At 43.2% G+C, this 21,900-nt stretch overlaps 2 protein-coding genes across 9 annotated transcripts in view; one reads left to right on the top strand and one right to left on the bottom strand.

The window, feature by feature from the left end:
• Positions 1 to 4,454, bottom strand: part of PLA2G7 (phospholipase A2 group VII) — a 38,118-nt gene extending 33,664 nt beyond the window's left edge. The window contains exon 1 of one of the 7 annotated variants that reach the window (XM_070361038.1): positions 4,298 to 4,454. The gene's annotated coding sequence lies outside the window, so the exon portion shown is untranslated. Of the gene's footprint in view, positions 1 to 3,187; positions 3,205 to 3,918; positions 4,060 to 4,297 lie in introns of those variants that run through there. The other 6 variants (XM_070361041.1, XM_070361040.1, XM_005906249.3 and 3 more) reach the window with 6 other exon arrangements.
• Positions 4,455 to 12,243: 7,789 nt separating this feature from the next.
• ANKRD66 (ankyrin repeat domain 66) overlaps positions 12,244 to 21,900 on the top strand; it is a 15,818-nt gene continuing 6,161 nt past the window's right edge. Inside the window, exons 1-4 of one of the 2 annotated variants that reach the window (XM_070360889.1) lie at positions 12,256 to 12,313; positions 13,559 to 13,676; positions 15,755 to 15,932; positions 17,666 to 17,894. In XM_070360889.1, the coding sequence (XP_070216990.1) occupies positions 15,770 to 15,932; positions 17,666 to 17,894 (392 nt within the window). In that variant the 5' untranslated portion in view covers positions 12,256 to 12,313; positions 13,559 to 13,676; positions 15,755 to 15,769. Of the gene's footprint in view, positions 12,314 to 13,558; positions 13,677 to 15,754; positions 15,933 to 17,665; positions 17,895 to 21,900 lie in introns of both variants that reach the window. The other variant, XM_070360888.1, reaches the window with a different exon arrangement.

The following is a 21,900-nucleotide window of genomic DNA, read 5'->3' as shown; positions in this document are numbered from 1 at the left end:
TAACAAAATCTTACATTACTTCATTTTTAAATTTTTATTGGAGTACAACTGCTTTATAATGTTGTGTTAGTTCCTCCTATACAGCAAAATGAATCAGCCATACTTATACACAGGTGTTTATTCTTAGTCACATCCAACTCTTTGCAACCTTCTGGGTAACCCACCAGGCTAAAGCCCACCAGGCTCCTGTCCATGGGAAGAATACTGGAGTGGGTTGCCACCTTCTCCTTCAGGTGATCTTCCTGACCCAGGGATCGAATCCACATCTCCTGTGTCTCCTGCACTGCAGGCAGATTTTTTACCTGCTGAGCCACCAGGGAAGCCCACTTATACATCCATCATCTCCCTTTTGGACTTCCTCACCATTCAGGTCGCCACAGTGGATTGAGTAGAGCTCCCTGTGCTATACAGTAGGTGCTCATTAGTTATCTATTTTATATACAGTATCAATAGTGTATAGTGTCAACTCCAATCTCCCAATTCCTCGCACTCACCCCCCTACCTGCTTGGTATCCATACAGCTGTTCTCTGTGTCTGTGTCTCTATTTCTGCTTTGCAAATAGGACTGCTTTACTTTAAAGAACATATTCATTAGCTTATTCGTTTTTGCAAGATGAGTGGACCAGACATAGCAATGTCATCTCACTATGCAGATGGGAAATTTGAGACAGAAACATGAAGTGACTTCCCATTCTGCCCCAAAACACAGACTGCTCCCACACCCTGGTAAATCTCCATAATAAATATACCTGGAGACAGTTTCATCACCTCTCCTCTTCTCCTCCTATTACCCATCCTCCACAGAGTACCCAGAGGAACCCTCAAGAAAAATGTAAATCTACCAAGTCTTGCCTCTGCTCAAGGCTACCCACTGCACTTGAAACAAAGTCCAAACTGCTTACCTCAGCCTCCCAGTCTCTGCCCAGCCTGGATTTAGCCTCATGCCTCTGCCACCCTCCTCCTTCCCTTCTGCAGACTCACTGCCCTCAGCTATGCCTGGACCAAATCAAGCTAGTTTCCAGCCCCGCGTGCCTGTGGTTCTCTCCACCAGAACTGCCTGTCCATCTTCTGGAGGCTCATCCTAAAGCCATCTCTCAAGAAAGTCTTTTTTAAAACGCAATCAAGAAGCCCATCACACACACACACACACACACACACACACACACCCCAGTACTCTATTACAGCATCTTTTTTTCCATTTGCTTTAAAACATCTAGTCCTTTCCAAATTGACCTTGCTCATCCCTTGGTTCTAGAAAGTGAACTCCATGAGTAAAGAGACAGCACTGCTATACTCACTGCACCTGACATGTTGTTGGTGCTCAATAAAGATTTCTTGAGGTCAGTGAAGGAATGAATGAAGTTTGTACGAGGAATCAACTAGCCCACATAACTCAGTTGATACCTATTTAGATAGCAGAGTTTTTCTTTCTCCTCAACTGCTATGTTTATTTTTTTAAACTACAAGCTTATATATACTAGACTGTTAGACTGTGTCTATTAGTGTGTTATGAGTCATTCCAGTAACGTGGAGCAAAGGACAGGACTCTGAACAGGTGCTTGGCTTCATAGAGAAAGGCAGTAAGAACCCATGGCCTGTCCCTTCAAACTACAAAGCTTCCTCAAAATTCTGGAGATTCTGGTAAAAGGAAAGCCTACATTTTCTGCCTGTTCACAACCGTTTCATAGCAGTTACTGCTGACTGTACTTACACTTTAATGTTTTTAAACTAGTTTCCTTACTGCTGAAAATACTGACAAATGGATATGATTAGCCTTTCTAAATAAGAAAAAGAGTTGCTTTCTTAGTGAAAGCAAAAAAAAACAAAAATAAAAAACTAGAAATTCTGGAACAGTATGATTTTAGAGCTAAATGTTCCCCTTCAGCTTCTCTTCACTCATTACTTTGTCTTCAATGCATCACGTTTATGGAAATTTCTCAATGTCTCAAAAAGTCTGACCTCAGTTATCAAAAGGGTCTTGAAAAAAATTTCAGGCTGATCCTCAGGATGATCCTAAATAACCTCAGGATGATCTTTGTTTTCAGGAAATATCCATTTTCTAAGATGTCAGGGTAAGGAATACAGATTCCTAACACCAGCTGGCATTCTCAGGGCTCACTCCAGTTGCCCAGGTACCTAGTTAGCTCTTTCCTTGATGCTTTACACGGAGAGCCTCAAAGAGGGTGGTAAACTGTATTGGATCACAAAGCTAGCTGGGTGATGGAACACGTGTTCGTCACCACTGAAGTTTAAAAGGTACAGATACACAGTGGAGGAGAAATGAGCAACCAGTTGCCCAGGGTTCTGCATGCTGGAAACTCCTCCAGATGCTGGGCAAACTCTTTCACACCTCAGCGAGAATTTCTCAGCTGTAAAAGGAGTGAAGTGAAAGTCGCTCAGTCAACTCTTAGAGATCCCATGGACTATACAGTCCATGGAATTCTCCAGGCCAGAATACTGGAGTGGATAGCCTTTCCCTTCTCCAGGGGATCTTCCCAACCCAGGGTTCCAACCCAGGTCTCCCGCATTGCCCGCTAATTCTTTACCAAGGGAGTCACCAGGGAAGCCCACGTAAAAGGAGTGGCTGAACCAAAGTAATCACTGCCCCCCTCAACTCTGCTAGTCCTTCACCCTCAATGGCTTGAGTAAGAAGGGTCCATTTCCACGAAAAGCATCATCACCTCAGCCGTGACAGAGTTCTTGCACAAATGGCCGAGGGTGGGGTGACATTCAGTGCCGGTATGCGACGAGTAGCAGAGAGGGCGAGAAAAGGCCAAGTCCGGGGCTCTCTCACCAGCTTCAGCAGGTCCACCAGAAAGCCCTTTGCGAGGAAATCGGAGAATGCTGGCAGCTTGCCAGTGCCTCCTGGTGACCAGAAAGCCATCCCTTCCCCTTTCCCTTCCCCGACCCCTTCTCCTTCCCCTCCGTACGGTCCAGGCCAATACTTAAAGCCCAGATCCCCGAGTTCGGTGTTAGCCCAAGACCACGTACTGTGGCTTCCGTAACTATCAACATTCTGAAGCATTTCCAGCTCCTACTCAAAGAGACCAACCTCCCGGCTCAGCATTCTTACTGGGGTCAAAGCTAATTTTTGCAAGACTGATCTGTTAACACAAATCCGTCTAGAACCTGATCAGCCAAGTCTTTCAAGGGCGGCCACGCACCTCTCCCTCCTCCCTCCTCTCACCTCCGCAACCTTCCCGGGAACCACAGGTCTGAATGAAAGCCTGACCTTTTCGTTTTCAGAGATAGAAAGGTCTACGAGAGGCTCCAGAGGGTGAAGGGGAAGAGAATATTCCCTGCTTTCTGGTTCCGTTGACTTAAAAACAAAACAAGCCTCTCCCTCATTCAGGGTATGGAGCAACACTCCTCAGAGGGAGGTGTGTGTTTCTTTTGAGCACGCGGGTAACCCACGGATAAGAAAGCTTCTACTCCCCAGAGGGAGGTGTGTGTGTGTGTGTGTGTGTGTGCGTGTGCGTGTGTGTGTGTGTGTGTTTCTTTTGAGCACGGGGGTGACCCACGGATAAGAACGCTTTCAGTGCTCCGGGATCCCGCGGCCGGCCGGATTCCCTCTCAGTACCAAACTCTTAGAGGTTACTTCCCGGGGGAAAAAGGTCTGGGAGAACTGAATTCAAATTCCATCACTCTCCCCGCAAGGATCCCAGAGCTGCTAGGAGGGCGGCGGGGACCGAGAGTCCAACTCCGGCTTGGGGGTGGGTGCGGGTTGAGTCCCAGTCCCCCAACCTCCAGCACCCACATCGTCCCATCCCTATCTTCCCAGCGCACCAGCCTCCCCAGCACCCCCATTTTTCCATTCACCCCATCCTCCCATCCCCCAACATCCCAGCCACCCACCCTCACCCCACCCCCAGCCCGCGGCCGCACGGGGCTCCAGCCCGCCTGGGGGTCCCTCCTCACCCGGACGCCGCGGTGAACTGCTCGCGAGAACCGGGACAAGGCTTTACGATCCCGCCTGCTGCCTGCTCGTTGCCAGCACCGCGGGCTCTGTCGCCCGCAGTCACCGCGTCACCCTGGCCGCGGGGCGCTGGGGCGGGGGGCTGCGCGCCGGTTTTGCGCACGTTCAGCTCCAGGCGGTCTGGTAGCCGCGACCCTGGCCTGCCCCGGCGCCGCAGGAGGAGGGAGGGGGAGGAGCTGTGTGACCGCCGGCCTCCCACTGATCCGGGCGCTGGGACGGGCGAGCTCCGCGCACACCGCACACCCGCAGGGCTTGGAGTCCGCAAGCTGGACCCCCGGATTAACTTATCCCTCTACCCACCCGCCCCCCGCGAGGACCTACCCACACGTGTAGAGGGCAGGTGTTGCGTCTCCACTTCCTGTTCTCAGCCTCGATTCTGATCAGACCTTCCCCAGTTTCATTAACTCCTGCTTTGTTTATTTCACTGAATCCCTGGCTACTTTTTCCATCTGCGATCCGCAGTGCCCCGCGTATCCCGCTTTCCGCTCGGTAGTATTACCGCATTGGACGCCAACTCAGAAATGATATGGAAGATGCTTCGGCTTGGAAGACCTGCCCCTGAGTTAGTTTCATTTCTCCTTGTAAATACAGTGAAGGGCAATCAGTAAGAGCTTTTATTGGGGGAAACGGTGTAAAAAGGAGCCATCCCAGTTCTTTGGGGTTTAACTGAAATCCCTTCCTTTATTTTCCAATGCTTTCTCCTCAATCCACTTTCTAATTTAATCCTATTCATTTAAAGCTTCAGTGAGAGACGCAGAGAAAATAATTTGAAATTCATGCGCAGTTAATTCTTTGTATTTTTTATTTTTGGCAAGGTTGACAGGTCTGTAGATGAAATTTATTTTATTTTTTTATTTAAGGAGGACTCTGAATAAGACGGGTTCGGTCCCTGGATTGGGAAGATCCCCCGGAGAAAGAAACGGCAACCCACTCCAGTATTCTTGTCTGAAAAATCCCATGGACAGAGGAGCCTGGCAGGCTACCATCCATAGTGTCGAAGAGTCGGACACTATTAAATTGATGTGGAACACGCATACTGGATAAGAAGGCATGGATTATAGTTCCTTTCTGTCGCGTATTAGTGGCCGTGAACTTGAGCATGTTCTTTATCCTTTCTGCTTCTCAGTTTCATCATCAGTTGGAGAAGGAAATGGCAACCCACTCCAGTATTCTTGCCTGGAGAATCCCATGGACGGAGGAGCTTGGTGGGCTACAGTCTACGGGTCCCAAAGAGGCGGACACGACTGAGAGACTTCACTTTCACTTTCTTCCTCATGGGTAAAGTGGGGCTAATCAAAATACATTAGTCAGAGGCGCCCTGTGAAAATGAAATGGAAATATACATGAAATACTTAGGACAGAACCTGGCATGGGAGAAGCAGTCACACAGGTATTTAACAGTATTATCTTTAAGGAAGTTGTGACATTTAGATCTAACAATAGATGCAAATTTAAATTAACCTATCTCAGCCTAGTGACAATTTCCTGTACTTCCTGGAATAACCTCCTATGATACAAATTGTCCCAGAATATTAATCTAAAAGGGAACATGATACCCTACTCAAGAGGTCACTCAGGACCTCCTCCCTTTGCCCTTAAGACTGGGTGAAGATTTAGAAGACAAAATCAGAAGATTCATCATCCCACCTAAAAAGGTGGTGGGCTTTGAAAGCAGGTCTTGAAGGCTAGTATGAAATAGTTTATTCCTTTGTTCAATGCCAACTCTATGCCCTCTCTCATTGTAATCAGATCACACTCTCTGAGGATGTTAGAGTGGCTAGCATTTAGCAGGTTAACATCCTGAGAAGGTTTCCAGTGTAGGGGTGCCAGATTCAGTAAATGAAACACAGAACACCCCATTAAATTTGAATTCCAGACAAACCACAAAAAGGTTTTAGTATAAGTCGACTGCATGCAATATTTGAAACCTACTTATACTCAAAATTATGTGTTGTTCGTTTGAAATTCAAATTTAACTAGGCTTCCTATACTTTTTCTGGCAACCCTAGTCCAGTGAAATGAATACATAAGCCTCAGATTCCAAAAGGATGACAAGTCAACATAGACATACAGATTATAAGGTGGGTTTGATAAGGGTTTTGTTTTTGTTTTTAATATTAGAGCTCAAAGAATTAAAAAAAAATTTTTTTGGCCATGCTATGAGGCATGCAAGATCTTAGTTCCCCAACCCAGGATTGAACCTCACCCCCTGCAGTGCAAGTGCAAAGTCTTAACCACCCCCTAGCCATGCCGTGCCATGCTAAGTCAGTAGTGTCCAACTCTGTGTGACCCTATGGATTACAGCCTTCCAGGATCCTTGTCCTTGGGATTCTCCAGGCAAGAATACTAGAGCGGGTTGCTAGACCCCCAGGGAAGTCCCTTATTTTTGTTTTGATGTGGTGAAAAAAATTCACTTCTGTTTATAAATTGATTCTGTTTTGAGCTGTTTTGCCGTTTCTTACCTCTTCATTCTTATTTCCCTTTCTCATTAACACAGCAGTGCTTCTTAACTCTGATGACTGTCTTCAATCAAGATATTGGAATAAATAGTAATAATGTACTCAGTAGTGTTTTCAAATAGTGTTTACTGAGGGCAAACTGTATATTAGGTACCATTTCAAGGATGACTAGCCCTGGAGGCTAGGGAAATGACACCACAGTGAGCCTTCCCTATGTAGGTACGTCCAGGACTGTGGGGTTTCTGAGAAGTGAGTTATTAATTCTCCTTGGAAGGGGTGGAAGTGAAAGGCATCCTTACTGCACAGGGTCCACGGAAAAGAGACTATGATACAGATAAGCCAAGGAGGGAAGTCCCTGGGTGATGGCTGTGCCTTGGCCTGGAAACTAACCCATCCTGATTAAAGCAATGAAACTGGAGGGAACAATGGGATTCAATAAAACTGAAAGTGTATAATTGGAAACTTGGAAATCTTTGAGTCCTGTAGAAGATAACAAAATGTAGAAGAAAAAAAAAGTTAAATTACTTAAATTTAAAATTAAAACTTATCCCTGCTGGAGAGAGTGCACATTTTTCAATTCTGTCTGCAATGATTTCACATGGATGGCTTGAAATCATCCCAGTGAGAACCTCATGTTATAGGAATTAGCAAACACTACAAAATGTGATCTTTGTCCCCTCTAGAGAGACAGCACACCTCTGAGTGGTTAGCTATAACTGGTCTGAAGCTCAGTATAGAGACCCGGACAGAAGTTGTTTATTAGGAGATAAAAGTACTGAGAATATGCACGGAACTGGGACGGAGGGTTTAAACAGAGCAAAGGCAGAAGATAAAATTCTCAATAACATCACATTCATGGAAGAAGGTAGGAAGAAAAGAAGGTGGTGAATGAAAATGAGAGGTTGGTCAAAGTGAGGATAGAAAATGGGAGAGAGAAGCTGTACAGAAGTCAAGAGAGAAAGGAGTTTTAAAAGTATGTTTGACATGGTTGATTAAACAGAACGGACTAAAGCAAGGGCTGTGGGATTTCTCATTTAGGAAGGTCTTGTTAACCCCTTAATCAACTTGAGTATAATACAGCAGTGAAGGCAGGGGGTCAGTAAGGTAAAGAGGTGAGGATACGAAGACAATATGTGTAGACTTTTAAGACAGTTAATGGAAAACAAAAGAAAAGACATATGGCAACAGTGTGAGTGAAAGAAAAAATGAGGAGAGTGAAAATCTGGGGGATGGTCAGGAGATCTGCCCAAGGATGTTGGAAGTTTTCTGAGCCCTGAGGTGACTGGAATCCACTTCTTAGTCATGGAGTCAGTCTGTCTGGTGGTGAACTTTCCCCAGGGAAGTTTGCCAGACTAGAAACTAGGCCGGAGAGGAGAATTACATGGGCCTGGACCTGGGCGAGCAAATTAGCCAGAGGCAGTGAAAAAAGGAAGGAATTGATGTTAATGTAGAAATATGGAATTTTTAGATAGAGATCTAAACAAAACAAAGGAGAAAATATCGAATATGAGGGTTCCCTCATAACCCCAACCTCATTAGGTAATTATTTAACATTGTGGTGCATATCTTTCAGATATCTTTTCAGAGGTAAATGTAGTAATTAAGAGGGCTGTGTCAGACAGACCTGGGCTCCAATCGAGTTCTACCTTTACTAGCTCTAAGGCGTAGGGCAATTTACAGACTTTTAACCCCTCTAACTGAGGGGTTAAATAATTGTTAAATAATTACCTAATGAGGTTGGGGTTATGAGGGAACCCTCATATTCGATATTTTCCTTTGTGGCTCAGCTGGTAAAGAATCCGCCTGCAATGCCAGAGACCTGGGTTTGATCCCTGGGTTGGGAAGATCCCCTGGCGAAGGCAATGGCAGCCCACTCCAGTATTCTTGCCTGGAAAATCCCACGGATTGCGGAGCCTGCCATCCATGGGGTCACAAAGAGTCCGACACGACTGAGCGACTTCACTTTCACTTTCTTAATACCTTCTGTAGACTTGATTGATTTATGGACTCTTGGAACTATGGATGTTACAACTGACTTGTTTGTATCCATTCAGTAAGTGGACTCTAAGATCTGGCTTGCCAAACCGGTTTCCAGGACATTTTTGCTTGCTCCAGTCATTGATAACACCCCTACTAAACTCAGTCAAGATGTAGGAGGCTTTGTACTAAGTCTAAGATACCTGGTTTCTCTCAGTGACACTATGATTCATAGTCACTTGACTCTCTTATCCAGCCGCCAAGTTATCTGATTTTGCACCTACAGTGTCATCAATTTCTCCTTCCCATTTCCACAGCTACCATCCTAATCAAGTCCTTAAAAGCTCTATCCTTGACAATTACAAAATGTCCCTTTTGTCTGCATGAGTTATAGGTGCTCATTCAACTAATCTAAATTCAATGTATATTCTTTTAAGCTTTTTGTCATAAAACAAATAATATATGTAAACTATGTTATTGGTCATTTTCGTAATATTCTATTTTAACTTAGTAGTATAATACTAGGTCTTCCCTGGTAGCTCAGTGGTAAAGAATCTGCCTTTCAATGCAGGAGATGTGGGTTCCATGGGTTGGAAGATCCCCTGACGGAGGAAAAGACAACCCACTCCAATACTCTTACCTGGGAAATCCCATGGACAGAGGAACCTGGTGGGCTACAGTCCATGGGGTCACAAAAGAATCAGACATGACTTAGCAACTAAACAGCAACAGTATAACACTAACTTTTTAGCAAGCTAATAAATACACATATATAGTATCATTTAAAAAGGCTGTATATTATTTTGCCGTATAATGAAAATCTGGAAAGCTGGGTTTAATACCTTTTTATTAGAAAACTAGGTTATTTGTAATTCATAATTTTTGAAATAGCACTTCTGTGCATATTCTTAAAGTTAAATTTTTGTATATGTTTTTATTGATTTCTTTGTGATAAATCCCTAGAAATACGTTTTCTCAAAGTATATGCATTTTTAAAGCCTTCTAACTCTCTCTCCCTCTTCTATGGGTGCCCTCACCCCAGAAGACATTATACCACCTTGTGACAAAACTACTTCTCTAAAAATGCTGGACTTGTAATCCTCTTACTTCCCCATTCAGAAACTGTCAATGGTTTCTGTTGTGCACAGGGAGAAATAAGGTCCAGATGTCCTGACTGGCGCTTGCGGCCTTCTAGGATCTGGCCTCAAACTCCTTTTCATTTAGGTCTTTCACTTTATACACAGTCATTCTGGCCTCCATGCTGGGGCATTGCTTTTGCTTGTAGAATCTTGTCCTTCTGATCTGGATCCTGACGAGAAGCATGTATTATCCTCAAACTGGTTTATTTGATGAGTGTTTGATAAAGTGACTGTTTCTAAAAGTGAGAGCAGGGTTTAGGGAACCCCACAAGGCAGCATGCAATGCCTCTTTAGACACCCTGGGCCTGAAGGAGCAAATGGGAGAGACTTCCTCGAGGGAACTGAGCCTGAGGCAGGCCTACAGGAGGTGATAGGGAAGATGAAGTGTCTGGACAAGGGCTACTCAGTGGAAGGGGTACCTGGTACCAAGACAGTAATACAAATCCCTTATAGAAGTCCATGCAAAAGTCAGCATATGATGAAGCTACAAAGACCCACATTCAAGTTGTGCAGAAACAGGAGAGGCTGAGAGCAGACCTGCAGCTGTGTCTTTGAAGGTGGTCTCTGAAGGACACCCGATGGCAAAATAGCACCTTAAAGAAAAGACCAATCTGCAAATCCTCTCTCCCCAGAACAAGCTTTCATAAATCTCACCCCGGATTGGCACACATTTCCAGCTTGTGCTGATCAGCAGAAAAGCTGGAATCCTAGACCCAGCACATCCTTCTCCTCTTGATCCTAGGGATGGTCCCAGATGTCAACCAAGTTCCTGCTCCCTAACAAAGCGACCCCATGCAAGCTCCTAGAATACATGTGTGTGCTTAATCACTCAGTTGTGCTGACTCTCTTGTGATCCCATGGACTGTAGCTTGCCAGTCCTCTGCCATGGAATTCCCCAGGCAAGAATCCTGGAGTAGGTTGCCATCTCCTCCTCCAGGGTATCCTCCTAACCTAGGGATCAAACCCAAGTCTCCTACATTGGCAGCAGATTATTTAACCACTGCACCACTAGGGACAGCCATGAAAGCTCCTACAAGCTGGTTATAGGAGGAAGGGAATGTGTGATCCAGAATTCACAAGTGAACCCTGCCTGACTCTCACCCTCCCAGGCCTAAGTGCAAGGAACGCCAGAACTTCCCAGAGATCTAGATTCTGACAATAACACCATTAGGTACTAAGTCTGATTAATGTTCTCACACTCAGCTCCCAACAGGAAGTAGACAGACCTGGTCTAAGTAGGCTTAAGCCCTCTAAGACTCAGTTTCCTTGCTTGGAAACTACCTATATTTCAGACTTGGCATTAGGATTGATGAGATAATATCCATAAAACTCCTAGAACAAGGTCTGATGCACAAAGACGTTTAACAAAGAGTTAATTTCCTTCCTGCCACACCCAGCTCCCATATCACCATTCTATCTGCCTCATTGTCTTGTCTCTTTCACAATATTGATTTGAGACTGGAACTGCATTGTTTCCCAGGTGGGGAAAGCTTAAACTTAATTGCTTTTGCATGTGACTTTAATTTATCTTGGCAAGTGACTTTGATGCTTTTGAAATGCAGTGTTGGAGAGTCCCTTGGACAGCAAGGAGATCAAATCAGTCAATCCTAAAGGAAATTAGTCCTGAATATTCATTGGCAGAATAGATAAGAACATGGCTACTGCAGCCAAACTACTGAGTTGTCCAACGACTGGGTTTATAACCTTAGGAGAGTTACTTGATTACTGTGTGCCTTAGTTTGCTCTTCTGTAAAGTAGGAATCATAATTGTACCTGCTCCACATGATTAAACTTGTAAATATACCCTAAAGCACTAAGAACAAAACTTATATAGGTTTGTTATTATCTTCTTTCAAATTGGAGGGAGGTAGAAAAGGATCAAATCACAGCATTCCGAACTGGGGGTCGCCCGTAAGCAGTATATATGCAAGAGAGTGGCAAACTGGCCAGCTCAAACTTGAAGTTACTGTGCACCTACTCTGTATGTTGAGCTTAACTGGGGTGGGAGAATTGGGAAGAGATGAATTAAAACACAATAGCAGCAGCTGTATACCACAGGGAATTCTGTGAACTCAGCTTGGTGCTCTGTGAAGCCTAGAAGGGTGGGATAAGGGTGGCTCAAGAGGGAGGGGATATATGTATACTTACAGCTGATTCACATTGTTGTATGGCAGAAACCAGCACAAAATTGTAAAGCAATTATCAGACAATTAAACAAACAAACAAACCAATAGCAAGGACTTCCCTGGTGGTACAATGCAGGGAGCCTGGGTTCAATCCTTGGTCAAGGAACTAGATCCCACATGCCACAACTAAGACCCAGGGCAGCCAAATAAATAATAATTAAATTTAAGTAAATACTATTTTTTAAAAAAGCACAGTAGTAGTGTGCTGAATATGAGGGGCACACATTGCTTTCATAACTTCAAGCTGGCTACCAACAGCTTACCTCCTCCATGGTATCTTGAGAACGGGTGATCTTTTTGTTTGTTTTTTAATTTTCATGGTTTCTAATCAAATAGAGTTCCAAACAGCCTGTTAAAGACGTCAGTTGAACTACAGAAGCAGACACGAACGGCTGAATAGCATCAGTGCCAGTAGAGGGACAGTCTCCGCCCACAATAGAGGGGCCCAAGTGAGGCTGACCTTGATTGGCGGGCTTTAATGAAGCAGGCGGAGTCAGTTTCCATGGTATGAACACAACAAGACAAGCAGCTAGGACTTCCTGCCAAGCCTGAGCATTGCAGATTGCAAACAAGACAGTGAGTATTTTTATATTGCTTCTGTCTTCAGATCTTTACTGAAATTATTTTCAGTTCAGTTCAGTTCAGTTCAGTCGCTCAGTCGTGTCTGACTCTTTGCGACCCCGTGGATCGCAGCATGCCAGGCCTCCCTGTCCATCACCAACTCCTGGAGTTCACTCAGACTCACGTCGATCGAGTCAGGGATGCCAGCCAGCCAGCTCATCCTGTGTCATCCCCTTTTCTTCCTGCCCCCAATCCCTCCCAGCATCAGAGTCTTTTCCAATTTGTCAAACTCTTTTGGTGGCCAAAGTACTGGAAATTATTTTAGATCATTCATATTTATTAGAACTTATATTTACTGACAACTTTTTGACATTGAGACACCTGTCATGAGAAAGATGGAATTCAAGTACACAATCAAATTTACAAGGATTCTAGTGCTGGAAATTTTGTTAAATTTCCAGTTATGGTAAGCTTAGTGAATTGTTTCTGTTTTCTAAAATACATTTTTGGCTTTTTGTAAGAAAGGCACTAATTAATAGTATCATTGATTTTTAAACAGCTTTTTTGAGATATAATTCACATACCATAAAAATCTGCCTGCAATGCAGGAGACTCAGGTTTCCTGGGTCGGGAAGATCCCCTGGAGAAGGGAATGGCAACCCACTCCAGTATTCTTTCCTGGAGAATCCCATGAACAGAGGAGCCGGACAAGCTACAGTCCATGTGGTTTCAAGAGTCGGACTTAGCGATTAAACCACCACCACCACCACCATAAAATTCATCTCTTTCAAGTATACAGTTCAGTGGGTTTTAATATATTTAAAGTTGTGAAAGTATCACCCTCCACTACCTAATTTTAAGGCATTTTATCACCCCAGAAAGAAATCCTGTGCTCCTTAGCTCACTTTCCACCCCAAAATCATCCTAGTCCTAGGTCACCAATAATCTACGTTCCGTCTCTATAGATTTGCCTACTCTGGACATTTGACACACATGGAATCTTACAGCATGTGGTCTTTTGTGACTGGCTTCTTTCTCTTAGCATGGTTTCAAGGTTCATGCAAATTATAGCATGTATCAGGTCCTCATTTTTAAATTGTCAAGTACTATTCCAATAAAATATGAGTATCCCATATTTTATTTCTGCATTCATCTGTTAGACATATTTTCCCACTTTTTGAAGTATTCTGTATTGAATAATACTGCTATAAACATTTGTGTACAAGTGTATGTGTGGTCATACGGTTTCATTTCTTTTAGGTTTACTCCTAGAAGTGGAGTTCTGGTCATATGAGAACTCCATGTTTCATTTTAATCTTATGAAGAATTACCAACTGCTTTCCAAAGTGACTGCATCATTTTATATTCCCATCACAGGGTATGACGATCCCAGTTTCTCCACATCCTCACACTTGTTATTATTTGTCTTTTAAATTATTTGTTATCCTAATGGCTGTGAAGTGGTGTCTCATTGTGCTTTTGATTTGCATTTACCTAATGACTAATGGGGCTTCCCCATTAGCTCAGCAGTAAAAAATCTACCTGCAATGCAGGACTTGCCTGAGACACAGGTTCAGTCCCTGGGTTGGAATATCCCCAGGAGGAGGGCATGGCAAGCCACTCCAGTATTCTTGCCTGGAGAATCCCATGGATAGAGGAATCTTGTGGGCTACATTCCATAGGATAGCAAAGAGTTGAACATGACTGAAGTGACTTAGCATGCACACACGCAGTAACTAATGATATTGAGCATCTTTTCATGTGCTTATTGGCTCTGTACACTTATTTTTTAAAATCTTCTGCTTATATTCCACTGAAAACTTACACTTGAATTGCAACTTTCCCATGAGAAGTTGTGGAATATCCTTGGGATGAAATCAGTTGCAAACCAAATGGGGCTGATTTTTGCATAAACCTGCTTAAAGGTTTGTGAGAAGGGCAAAGAGGCTCCCAGACACAATGATATGACTTTTTGTGACGCCTGCAAGTTGGAAATCCTCTAGTACTTCCGTTTGCCATTTCATTTTATCATTGAGCAAATGCTCCAGTGTCAAGGTTTTCTACTAAAACATGCAAGCCAAAAAGATAAAACATAACCTGTGTCATCTTTGATTACTCAGTATATGCACTTCCTGCAAAAGATGTATCTTTGTCCTGCATGCTCAGAGATTTAGAACCACTGTGGGCTGACACCCAAGTATCTATTCTTTTTTTTAAATTTATTTACTTTTGGCTGTGTTGGGTCTTAGTGGCAGCACATTGTAGTACGTGGGCTTTTCTCTAGTTGCAGTTTGCAGGCTTATTTACCCTGTGAGATCTTTCTGGACCAGGGATGGAATCCCTGCCCCTGCATTGGCAGGCAGATTCTTAACCACTGGACTACCAAGGAAGTCCTGATATAAATAATTTTTACTGCCTTAATTTCTTTCCAAAACTTAGTTGTTTTTTTTGTTTGTTTTTTGTTTTTTACACTCTGTGTGTACCCTGTGAAGAAAACCTTGACTGCTAAGTTCAATTTGGTGACACAGCTTTGCTTCACGCTAAGGCATCAGCGGTTTTCTACATCATTACTTTTGAATCATCAGGCCAAACATCAGCACAGTGAACAAGACCAATGACATTTTAATATTATAATAAAAAAGAATTTTGACCCCATGGATCTCCAGAAAAGTTCCCTGAGTCCTGTCTACAGACTGTAATTTGAGAACTGTGGGTTTATCTCTTAATGTTGTAAACAATTTAGCCATTTTATTTGTTTGTTTACCTTCCCGGTGGCTAGAGGTAAAGAATCTGCCTGCAGTGCAGGAGACACAGGAGATGCGTGTTTGATCCCTGGGTCAGGAAGATCCCCTGGAGGAGGAAATGGCTACCCACTCCAGAATTCTTGCTGAAAAATCCCTGAGATGGAGAAGCCTGGTGGGCTCTTGTCCAAAGGGCTGCATAGAGTCAGACACAACTGAGCAATCCGGCACACATACCATCTCTTGAATTAACAATAGTTAATTACCTGGTCTGTATCCAGTATAAACTGTTCACATGAATTGCCCTTGTATCCTCACAAGACCCTGGCTAATAATATTCACTCTTTAGATGAGAAAGATGAGGTACAGAGTTACACAACTAACTCAGGGTCACACTGCTATCACTTCAGAGTAGGAGTGGGAAGTAGTACTGGGAAGTGGTTTGAGGCCAATTAGCAAATGTCAGCCCTTGAGTTTAGCCTATAATCCTATAAGTAGAAAGGAACCATTGAAAGTTTTTGGATGGGGCATTGGCAGGCACTAACCACGTAGTAGCTAAGATCCAAATACACACTCAATAGGGCACACACATGAAGTAACCCTGGATGCAAATGTACGAAGTAAAACAGAAAGTAAACAGTGGGAACCCTATGGAATCACTCACTAGAAATCAAGTGTTGTAGAGAATTTCCTAAGTGGCATGCTTTTCCCACAGTTGCTTTTCTTGATCATGGAATTGACCAAACTGTCCGACATGACAAAGCTCCACCAAGCTGTGGCTGCAGGGGACTACAGTTCAGTGAAAAAGATTTTGAAGAAAGGTCTCTGTGACCCAAACTACAAGGACGTGGACTGGAATGACCGAACCCCACTTCACTGGGCTGCGATCAAGGGTGAGAGGGCAATGCCTATATAGGTCTCTCCTTTCAAGACCACTGTTCATGAGGTTCCCAGTAGGCAGTCGTTGTGGGGTAGTAGAAAGAACATTTCTTGGAAATCAGACACATGAATGACAACCATTTCAGTCCTGGCACCACCACTTAAACTAGCTGTAGCACCTTAGGCAAGTTATGTAACATCTCTGAGTCTTAGTCTATTTATCTGTATAATGAGAGCAGTAATGCTGTTTTGCGGTGAAAATTCAGGAAGATAGTGAGTGTGCATTGCCTAGCACGTAGGGACTCCTAATTAATACTAGCCCTCTTAACCTCTAGCAGAAATGGAGCATCATTCCTGCTCATAGGATAGGAACTTTGTCTTGTTCATGGCCAGGGGGCACGCTAAACTAGTCTCGGTTATAGAACTGGAGAAGGATCATGGCAGAAACGCCGCCAAGGGGCCTGTGAAGACCTTCAGCCATAGAATACCATTAAAGAATGTTTGGAAAGTGTGATAGTCAACTTTGCTTTTTAAAATTTTGCTTTGACTCCTGTATGGAGACTGGGCTGCCAGGAAGCAAGCCAAAGAAATCAGTTGGGAGAATTTTGCAGAAATTTAAGCACAGTGATGGGAGTTACACTAAAGCACCTGTCAGTGGAACATTTGCTGAATGCCGGTCTCTGTGCCCTGTACTTTTTGCCTGTGATTTCATTTGTACTTCTCAAGAGCTCAGTGAGATAAGTGATATTTTATACAAATAAGGAAACTAAACCTCAGCCGTTTGTTTCTCATCTGGGTTGTTATGGTTAGCAAGCAGTATTTATTCTCAGGTATAAACCCACGTCCATATGACTAGAAAGCATGAGCTCTTAATCTGTGCTAGTTTTCATGTAACTGGGACTTAAACTATTTTTTTATTGAGATGTAATTAACATACATTATTATATCAGTATTAGTGTCTAACATAATGATTCCATTTTTGTATAAATTGTCCAATACCACGATAAGTTTGGTTAACTTCTGTCACCATATATATTTTTTTCCTTGTGATAACTTTTAAGATCTACCCTCTTAACAACTTTCAAGTATGCAATGGAGTATTATTGATGATAGTCACCATGGTATATATTACATCCTATTGACATTTATAACCGGAAGTTTGTACCTTTTGACCATCTTCACCCATCTCACACCCACCCACACCCCAGCGCTCTGTTCTCTGTGCCTATGAGCTCAGTTTTTTGTTTTTAGCTTCTGCCTATAGTGCGATCATATGATACTTGTCTTCCTCTGTCTGACTTATTCCATTTAGGATCATGCCCCTCAAGGTCCATCCATGTTGTTGCAAAATATTTGGTTTTGCAATCAGCACCGGTACTGCTGAAAGCAGAGGGAAACTTATGGGTGCCAGCTCAGATGGGGAGTTGGGGAGTGGATAGAGTACCTTAGGAGAAAAAGCAAATTCCTGGGTGGCATCTGTAAGAATGGACAAGAGAGGGGAGCATCCTGAAAGGAGAAGAGGGAATCCTTCGAGGGCTCAGACCCGGAGCAGGAGCAAAGGGGTTAGGGTGGGACCCTGAGTCCCTGGTAAGAAGAGGGAGAACAGAGGAGGGGGTGATGCTAAGAAACTGGAGGGGCCTCCAGGGCAAATGTCTCCCCCTCTTCTGTGCCACCTAGGCTAGCTCTGGCGTCAGCCTGGCAGAGACACTTTCACCTTAACCTCCTGTTTCTTCTGGCTTCATCTAAGGACACATGGAGGTGCTACAGCTCCTGATAGAACATGGAGCCCGGCCGTGCCTGGTAACTGATGTGGGCTGGACCCCCGCTCATTTCGCAGCTGAGTCAGGCCATCTGAACGTGCTCAAAGCCCTCCATGCCTTGCATGCCGCCATCGACGCCCCCGACTTCTTTGGAGACACACCAAAGAGGCTCGCGCAGATCTATGGGCAGAAAGCCTGTGTGGCGTTCCTGGAGAAGTAAGTTTCCTTTGGTGCTGTGCTCCATGCTTAGTCGTGTCTGCCTCTTTGTGACCCCACGGACTGTATTCCCAGTTAAAAAGGGCAGAGAAACAGGAACACCAGTGACCAAGATCTTTACCAATTCAGTGGTCTCAGGTTGATGAAAATGAAGTGACACAATCCAACCAATCGTTGTTTGAGTTTTTATTAATATTTCATTGAAATGACTAGTTTGGGGTGGAAATTATATTGTTTTAGACTATTTAGATTATAATTAAATATAATATCAAAATCTATTGTTTGAGATTAGCAGACATTACTATATATAAACTAGATAAACAACAAAGTCCTATTGTATGGCACAGGAAACTATATTCAATGTATCTTGTAATAACCTATGAGAAAAATATCTGAAAAAAGAATATATATATTCATATATGTATATGTAAAACAGAATCACCTTGCTGTATATCAGGTATTAACACAACTTTGTAAATCAACTATACTTCATTTTTTAAAAATTTATTGTTACCTTACAGAAAATAAAAATTAGAGAGGCATGTCAGGCAGTTAATTAATTTAAAAATTATATTTTTATGGAAAAATCTATTGTTTTAAAATTATGCAACATTATAATTATTATAACTTTACATGATTATTATAATAATTTTAATAATATATAATAATTATAATTGTTATTTTAGACTATACATAAACTATCTGAGATAAGAGAGGTGGGACACAAATTTGAAAATGGGAGATAGTACAAGATTCTTGGACCCCCTTCAGATTCTTGAAAAGTCTTCAAACCAGCTGTGTCACCTTAGACAAAATGTCTCCTTCCTGGCCCTCAGTTTCCTCATATTTAAAATGAAGCAGGTGAATTAGGCTGCTGTCATCCATAAGGGTCCTTATACTTTTTAAAATGCCTACTTATCTGTGACTCTCCTACTTACACACTCAGGAAAGTTAAGAACTTTTCTAGCACCCATTAATTTTTTTCTCTCAGCCAAATATTCAAATAGAATTAAGTATCAATTATGTACATGATTGGGCTTCCCTGGTGGCTCAGAGGGTAAAGAGTCTGCCTGCAATGCAGGAAACCCAGGTTCAGTTCCCTGGAGATGGGAATGGCAACCCACTCCAGTGTTCTTGTCTGAAGAATCCCCATAGACAGAGGAGCCTGGCGGACTACAGCCCATGGGGTTGCGAAAAGTTGGACGTGACTGAGAAACTTCACTTTCATGTACATGAAGATTATAGCTCTGAGAGGGATGTTGGTAAAGTTGAAGAATGTATAATCTGGCTGCTTCTCTGGTGGCTCAGTAGTCAAGAATCCACCTGCAATGCAGGAGATGTGGGTTCGATCCCTGGGCTGGGAAGATCTCCTGGAGAAGGAAATAGCAAGCCACTCCAGTGTTCTTGCCTGGGAAATCCCATGGACAGAAGAGCCTGGCAGGGTACAGTCCATGGGGTCACAAAGAGTGAGACACGACTTAGCGACTAAACAACAGCAACAACATAATCTGGTTAGGTTAATAAGTAATTCATAGTTGAGACAGTAAAGCAGCAGAGTGAGGACAACATTGCTTGAAAACCAAAATGAAATCAAGAGTAAATCTAACCGTAGATTCATTGGGGAATGAGGGTGATAATGAAATGCCCTTCTCAGAAATATAGTTATCTTCCGAAAGTTAAACCAGTAAAATCTTTGCTTATGATGAAAAGTGGTGTCCCACCTTAAAAATACTCAAAATAATCATTAAGGTGATTTGGGAAATAGAGGCAGAACCCTGAGTCCTAACTTTAAGATTCTCTCTTCTCCCTGACCCTGCAGCCATCGCCTGCATTCAGTAATCTCCATCTGTCGTAGACCTCAACATCAGCGGCATTGTTTCCTGGACTCTCTCAGACTGTAATATACCACCCTGTGACCATGACTCCCTGTCTTCATTTTCCCAGTTTTTGAATCCTCATGTAGGTATTTGAGTCCCAGACCTCATCTTATTCAAATTCTTTCCCTTCCATCCTCTCACCTCCCTGCAGGTTTCACTATCTTCCTTCTGTCTGCCAGCTGGACACTGTGGGCTAAAAGACAAAAAGCACAACATGAGACCTGTGAGTTCAGTTTTATTTGAGGTCTTACTGAGGACTTTAGCTCAGGAGAAAGCCTTTCAGTAGCTCTGAGAAATTGATCTCAAGAGGTGGAGGCAAGGCTAGTCTATATATGATTTTTTTGGTTAAAGGAATACATGCAGTCAAGGATGCTGCTGCTACTGCTGCTAAGTCACTTCAGTCGCAGTCAAGGATACATCTTGGTAAAAGATTACTGCTCATCACTAAGAACAGGTGTCATGATTATACTGCTTTTCTATGTACGGGAAGATACAAGAATCTTTGGATTCATTACAAGTCTTCCTGAGACACATCTAACTAAAGAACCTGCTTATCCAAAGCACAGAGCATCCTGTTATCGTCTTTCATTTCCTGGCAGAAGCACAGAGAACTAAACGAAGTACCTTATCACCTCAATCTCTTCTGTCTGAAGCACAGAGTGCACTGTGCGTCATTGCCTGCAGCAGGCTGATCTTTGTAGATTGGATGGTGAGCAAAACGCCCTTTCCTTTGGTTTGCTGTGCCATGATACACTGCTTCTTTCACTCTCTTTCCACTATTTTTAACTTCCCACCCCTTGGTCCTTCTGTAGTATATAACCCAGAATTCCTAGCCTTGGGTTGGTCTCTGTCTTCTCCATGCCTGTTCTTGTTCTTCTAGGGAAAAGACCACAGATAAATCGACCAGTACCACCAGAAGTTCTAAGACTTCTGTCTCCAGCTGAACCTTTAGTTACTCTGGCCATCGCTTCCTGTCCTTCTCCAGTGTTGACAATTGCAAGTCCCCATCACATCTCAGCCTGTCCTTCAGAATGTATGCCTTCCACTTCATAGAGAATGTTAAAGTCATGGGCATACATTTTCAAACCTCTCAAACCAATATATTATATATATCTGTTCCTTCGTGCTTTCCCATCCATCCTTGTGTAGCAAGTGTTATCCCTCCATATAGATCCTTTATCCAAACCTTTATGTCTCCTACAAGATCATCATTTCCTTATTCTTTGTTGCATCTTTTGTATTTTTAAGTTTTCTCTATTCCTCCTCTGCCCTTCTCTTTGTCTTCTGAACATGCTCAGATAGCTTTTATTAAACAAACACACGAAGAGTTAGAGGTCCTTCCAGTGTCTGCTATGCCTTTCTTCTTCCCTACATTTCTAAGCTACTTGAAAGGTCATCTATGCAATTGTCTCTACTTCTTCACCCACTCTTCTGACTTGTTCCCCCATCGTACTGAATCAGCTCTCATTCACGGAGATCTCGCTGCTAGATTAATGGCGTCTTTTCAGTGCACATCTTACCTCCACTTAATCTGGTATTTGGTTGCTCTTCCTTGTTTTATCTGCTGCTGCTCTCTTCTGGTTCTCCTACTCGAGGGCCATTTCTTCTCATGATTTTTCTAAGTTCCTATTCTTGCATGCCTTTTAGATGCTGGAATTCCTCAGGGGCCTGTCCTTGGTTCTCCTCTACTGAATTTCTCTGAATAATCTCAGCCCTTCTGTAGTAACCGGTGGGTGAATGACTAGGATACCCGATCGCAGCGTAACTGAAGTGGAGGAGGAGCGATTCTTCCATATAATGGGGAATGAGTGCTATTACCAGGAAAAGTGGGCAGGCAGCGCTGAGCAGACAAATACAACAAAGGTCAATCAACCACATCACGTGTAAGTCATTTTTACTTATCATCTCCTATGAGGAACTTGGCTTGTGACAGCTGGGGCTTAGAGGGAAGGAATTCTGGTTAAGGAGAAATTAATCTGGATCCTAAAAGCTAGCTAAAACTTGCTTAATGGAGGAGGGAGAAAGATTCCTGATTTGGAGTGAAGGTACCAAGTTGGAAATGAGAGTAGGTTGTGTGTGGATGTGAGGAAGTGGAAAGACAAAGAAGGGATGAGTGGCCCTGGCAGAAT

The sequence above is a fragment of the Bos mutus genome, chromosome 23, assembly GCF_027580195.1.
Source record: "Bos mutus isolate GX-2022 chromosome 23, NWIPB_WYAK_1.1, whole genome shotgun sequence".
NCBI classification, from domain to species: domain Eukaryota; kingdom Metazoa; phylum Chordata; class Mammalia; order Artiodactyla; family Bovidae; genus Bos; species Bos mutus.
This window is presented reverse-complemented; position numbering and strand designations above follow the sequence as displayed.